General features: G+C 43.8%; 1 protein-coding gene across 5 annotated transcripts in view; it reads right to left on the minus strand.

Moving 5' to 3' along the window:
- Cep20 (centrosomal protein 20) overlaps nt 1–3,686 on the minus strand; it is a 16,353-nt gene extending 12,667 nt beyond the window's left edge. For all 5 annotated transcript variants that reach the window (XM_010610768.2, XM_010610767.2, XM_033758544.1 and 2 more), the window contains exons 1-2: nt 3,590–3,686; nt 887–1,084 (exon numbers count right to left, since the gene is read on the minus strand). In XM_010610768.2, coding sequence (XP_010609070.1) covers nt 887–1,084; nt 3,590–3,650 — 259 coding nt within the window. In that variant the 5' untranslated portion in view covers nt 3,651–3,686. The remainder of the gene's footprint in view (nt 1–886; nt 1,085–3,589) is intronic.
- Nucleotides 3,687–6,249: the final 2,563 nt, after the last annotated feature.

The raw sequence follows: 6,249 nt of genomic DNA on the forward strand, positions 1-6,249 counted from the left end.
AAAAAAAAAAAAAAAAAAAAAAAAAAAGACAAAAAAAACCTGTGTATAGTGACTTGATTAATAATTGCCAAAATCCACAAAGAATTCAAATTCCTATCAATTGTACTACTTTCCCAGGAATGCTATTCACAGGCGAAAGAACCAGCATAACTGAAACTCAAGTGCATAATGCTAAGTCAAAGACAGCAGACTTGAAAAGTGACCACGCATCCCATATGGTTCCATTTACATGACACTCTGGGAAAGGAAAAGGATACAAACAGAAGAACAGCAGATCAGTAACTTGTCACGAGTGGGGGAGGCGAGGAGGCCGACCACCAAAGGTCACAGAGAATATAAGAGGTGACAGAAATGTTCTACATCACAATGGTGACTGTGGCATTAGTTACAAGTGGATGCCACTGACAAAATCCATACAGCTGTACTAAAAAAAGTAAATTTTATTATATGTACTTTGCACCTGTTTTTTTTGAAAGCTGAATATTTAATATGAAACCTGACTACTGTCATTATATTTCATTCTAGGGAAGCCCAAGTCCAAGACAAGTGATTGATATTTTCAAACACCACTTCTTTTCTGAGTTTGAGTAACACCACACAGCCATCCAGCACACAGGAAAATAGAAATACGGACACAGACGATCTTTAGACCAATAAAATCAACAGTTGTTATGAAGTTAAGATGTGTGCTTAATATTAAATTGTCTGTAAGAGAAAGTTCTGGCTATTATTTACCGTACAGTAAAATAAGTGTCATGAGAACTTGTTCAAGCCACAGAAAGAAAGCTGTGTGATCTTATGGCAATGAAACTGGATTTCTAGACACTGTGAACTGGGGGAAGGGGAAAGCAGATTTTGTCTCAGATGATACACAATGATCACTTACCTGTTATGAGGACAGATGCTGTGTATTTATATTTATTGAATTCCAAATACTCCCGAATTAATTCATTGATTAAAAGGTTTTCATGTGACAGTGATGGTCGAGGTTCACGATCATCGTCCAGGGCATTGAATACTTCGGCTCGGATCCTTGCTTTTAAATGCCCTAGTACCCCCTTCTTTTCCAAGGTGTCCTTTAAAACTGTTAGAAAATATTAATACTTCAGGTATATAGCAAAACAACCTGTGGGAACCACAACTCTAACAGAATAACCCATTCTAAATGTTTTGTTTTCTGTTTTTTTAAATTTTTTAAAAATATGATAAATTAACTCTTCAAAATAGCAGGATCTTTATTTTGGGGGAGTCTGAGACAGGGTGTTGCTATGTAGTTCAGGGTAGCCTTGACCACACCAAGTTGCCCAGGTTGACCTTGAACTCGAGGCCATTCTCCTGCCTCAGCCTCCCAAGCACTGGAGTTATAAATGTGCTATGTTTGGCAGGATCTTGACATTGTTAAGTCTCATTAGAAATCTAACACAGGACCATGTAACAGCTAACTTAAAGAGTCATGGATGCAGTGTACACACTGAATGTAACCTAACTTCACAAGCAGGGTCACCTCGACAATCAGGGATAATGGGACTCAGCTGTACTTAGTGTGAATCATGAGGCACTTGGAGCTGAATTGGCGCCATCCATTGCAGTGGCCTGGAATCTTTTTTAGTCCTTAATGGCTAAATGACAATGTCAGAAAACACATGCCATCCACGGTGCCTATAATACACCAAAAACTCAACAGAGCACTGCAATGCAATCACAAAAAATCACAGTGTGTCCATGGAGGCACGGACATCAACCTGCTCTGACAATAATAAGATTCCTTGGACATATGATGAAAGGAATGCAATCTTTACTAGACATTTCACCGTTTCTTTCTGCTTATTGTTAAATCATTCTTTCAACCTTTTGCAGAGATGATAAGTACAGTTACCAACCAATCAGACTCTGAAACGGGCCCATAAAAGGAGAGCAAAGCCTTGTCATACTCAGGATCATAAGCAAAGCCACATTCTCTATCTTTGGAACTCAGATGGACTGAAATTTTCCATCACTCTGTAGTACACACAGGACAGCCTCACACTCAGCTAATAAATGAGAATTCATGAAGCTGGAATTAGGAAGTCCGGCATGTAAACCATGCCTCAGCTGCCTTCTCCAGGGTAGTTCTACCTCTCAAATACAGGACCAGCTTAGTCATAAAACGTGAAAGTGCTTTAAAAAGGTAAAGGCTCAAAAAATGTAAGATAACTGGTTACCAAGCAAGTTTTCATTGAGTTTCTTATGGACATAAAGCATTTGGAGAGCTGGGGAATACAGGGGGAAAATATATATATGCCTCCTAAGTCTGTGCAGAGCATCTCTAAACTCCAGAAGGTACCAAGCAAGTTTTCATTGAGTTTCTTATGGACATAAAGCATTTGGAGAGCTGGGGAATACAGGCCTCCTAAGTCTGTGCAGAGCATCTCTAAACTCCAGAAGTGATGCCACCTTGTATCATTTCAACTCTTATTATTGTCGCACTTGAACATTATACCATACAAACTTCTTTAGAAACACATCTTAACTGGCTAATCTCTGACAGAGTATCTTAAACCTTCTCAAATTGTATGCAATAGTATATGTTAAGTGTATTTTCCTGAGAGAGTCCAATGATTTCAGGTGAAGTCTGATCTTGTGGACAGAGGCATGCCTGTCCCGTGACTGTTTACCAGTGTCCAAAATATGCATTTATATCAATGGTTACTGAATCTTCTTCTCAAAGACATTCAATTATTTTCTCTCCGAATCTCTAATTACTTGCTCAGACCCTAAGGACTCAGAAACCAGACTTGACTGGGCAATTACTGTTTAGCAGTGAAGACCTGAGGTCTGGCGCATCATATCTGGGTTCCCACACTCTGCTTCTTTCTAGTTCAGTGCTTTGGATGTGGATCGCACCTCTTGGCACCTCAGTTTCCCAGTCCACAAAATGGGGACTGGGCTGTTATGTGCAATCAACTAGATGATACATGGGTTGTGAAGCGCCTGACACTAATAACTATAATTACTATCCCTTGACTGGCAGTTTGTTTCAAAGTTAAGGTATACAAATATTTTTAGCCACTTCGACATAACTACTTATCTTTGGGGAAATTTTCCGAAAAGTGAGAACGCCCATGACAGGGAACTCTGCCTGTAGTTTCTCCCAAAGGACAAACAGGGTCTAACTTACTTCACGGGCCATTGTATGGATCCAACAAACCAGGCAGCCAATGGTTCCGGACTGGGCCTAACACCAACCAGACTTGTGGAACTGATATCGTCACCAGAGCCCGGGCGGAGCGTCCCTAACTCGCCTGCGACCTCAGGGCTCTGGAACGCTGAGGCAGAAAGATTAAGTTCATGTCCTGTCCGGACAACCTAGAGAGACCCTGTCTCCAAATTAAAGTGCTGGGGGTGTAGCCGACTGCGAAGGCCCTGGGTTCAATCTCCCAGTATCAAAACGAAGCAGTCCCTAGACAACCGCTGCGGCTGTGACACCTGCCAGACGCTCCCCGCAGGCAATAATACCTGCAAAGGCCGACCCAGCGCTCTGCGCTTTTCTCCTTGGGTCCCCTGTTTTACAAACACAAAATCCGAAGCTTCCCACCCCTCTGGTACTCACCAGCCTTTAGCTCGGTGACAGTCGCCATGTTTAACGGTCGCCGGGGGCGCGCCTTGGCCATGCGCACGCGCAGTTCCGCCCCGCTCTGGCGTAGTCTAGAGCCAATGGGGGCACAGATCTCGGCCTGCCCGATCCCACCTCTCTCAATTTATACTTTCTGCGTTTGGGTGAAAGGGGACTAGTCACGGAGGGGCCACCAATCAGCGACCAGAGTAGGCGGGACCTCCCGAAGTCGGAGAGAGGAGAAATATAAACAGAAGACGATTCGAAACCTTTTAAATCTGGGTGCAGGTGGCACCGTAGAGCCTCATAATATCTTGCTGAGCCTTTCGACATCTGCCATCTGCTCGGCCCAGCAGCTTCAGGGATGTTAGCCCGTGAATTTCAAACTAGAGCAGGCATCAATATCTTGTTAAAATAGATTGCTGAACGTCTTCGTAAAATTGATCGCTGAATCGTACCCTTGGAGTTTCTGCTTCGGCAAATCTGAGGTGAGGACGGAGGATTTGCATTTCTATCCATTTCCCAGGCTGGTGCCGATGCTGTTAGAATGGAGGATTGCCGTACTAAGCACCTACTATGAACCTGACACTACCAAATCCTTTACACTTCTTAGCTCAATAATTGCCCTATGATTATGCCCTTTTTACAGAAGCAGACACTGAGTCTTCCGTAGCTGAAAAGACTTCACCAAAATCAGTCACAGATAATGGAGGTGATATCTGAATCCACGGGCTTTCTCTTCAAAGCTTGTTCTCTTCCACTAGCGTTTAATACTAGTCAGTACACATGTGGAGTCCAAAAGGTATTTTTGGAAATAATTAGTGAACAAAAAAGCTCTAGCATCGAATAAACGAAGAAAAAGGAACATGGTGCCTGGCGTGGAGGCACACTTATGATTCCAGTACTTGGGAGGCTGAGAGAGAAGGACCGCTAGACCCAAGGCAGCCTGGACTACATAGGGAGTTCAAGACTAGCCTGGTCTTCATAGTACTGCTAAGACATTGTTTCAAAAACACGCCCCCCACAAAGACCATAGGAATAATGTGCCCAAACTGAGTGTAAAATTGTAATGACAGGAAAGTTGAAAGATGTGGTTAAATAAGAGAGATCCTGACCCAGATTCTAGAACTGTGCCCTTTAAAATGCTGGTCAATCCAATAGTTGGAATCCATTTTTCAGTGGCTCCAGTGAGCATATGTTCAACGAAATATAATGTAATGATGAGAAAAACACAGAACATGGTTTTAGAAATATGTGTTCTTGCTCCCCGGGGTATTTCTGAAAGTGGGTAGCTGTCCAAAAACAATTTGAAAGGTATCATAATCTGGAGAAATCAATTCCCCTTCCAAGTTAGATTGATCTTTTTGACCCTGTGGGACACAGATTCATCCTGTAACCCATTTGGTCAAACTTCCCTATTCTGTGAAACTGCAGGGTCTCAATGCCTGGTCAGCTTCTCAGAATTATGTGTATTAACTAAATTCCCTAAGAGGAATGTTTGAACTCTTTGGAGAGCAGCAGCATTCTTGGACACAGGAATGCAGAGAGGCAAGGAATGCTACAATTGATTAGTAGCAATGGTCAGACCATACCTAACGTCCATTGCCAATTTATGGCAGGTCCCGTGCTGAAGCTTTACATTAAGTACTCATCAAACAAAACCTTATGAGGTAGATACTCATGCGTCCATAGTTTTTTGTTTGTTTGTTTTGTTTTGTTTTGTTTGAGACAGGGTTTCACTATGTAATTGTCCCTTGTACAAGGGACACAGATACCTCTGAAAAGACAAACAAAACTTGCCCCAGGAAGGAGGTCTATCTAGGTGACTAGGGATGACCTTACTTTTGTTCCTAGATCTAGTGTGATTAATACTTTATTTTACACAGGGGGTTAAACCCAGGGACCCTCTCCCACTTAGCCACATTACGTTCCTAACCCTTTTTTCAGTCTTATTTTGAGGCATGATCTTGCTCAGTCTCCAAGTTGCCTATACTGGGCTCAAACTTTGGATCCTTCTGCCTCAGCCTCCCAGAGTTCTGGGATTACAGGGATGCACACCAGACTTTAATTTAAAAATTTAACTACGCGCCCGCGTAACCTGCTGTGTGCACGTACAGCCCAACAGCGCCTCCTCTCGGCTTCCTTGAGCATTGCTTACTGTCCTGGGGCCCAGCTGGCTGCCTGTGGGCGTCCTCTCTGCCGTGGGAACGCACACATTTCTGGAGATAGGAGGGAGCGGTGAGTGGTGGGAGCCGGTGGATGGCTCAGGAACATTTCCACGACCACTCTACACAGTCCCGAGAGGGGATCCAATGAGACTGAGCCCCGCTGCTCAGCGTGTCCCGCAGCTCACACCCTCACCGCTTCCCCACGTCGCTCTTCCCAGCTCCCCCACTCCAGCTTCCTGGGGGTTTCCTCAAAACAAAGACTTACGTGTAAGCCCCGATCTCAGGTTCTGCTTTTTGGGTTGAACCAAGCTAGGACACTTGCTGTAACATATAGTCGTCGCTCTGTATCCACTGGATGTTCGACTCCCTCTTCCTGGGGGTTTCCTCAAAACAAAGACTTACGTGTAAGCCCCGATCTCAGGTTCTGCTTTTTGGGTTGAACCAAGCTAGGACACTTGCTGTAATATATAGTCGTCGCTCTGTATCCAC

Source organism: Fukomys damarensis, unplaced genomic scaffold (genome assembly GCF_012274545.1).
Source record: "Fukomys damarensis isolate Sample0158 unplaced genomic scaffold, DMR_v1.0_HiC HiC_scaffold_34, whole genome shotgun sequence".
In the NCBI taxonomy this organism is placed as follows: Eukaryota; Metazoa; Chordata; class Mammalia; order Rodentia; family Bathyergidae; genus Fukomys; species Fukomys damarensis.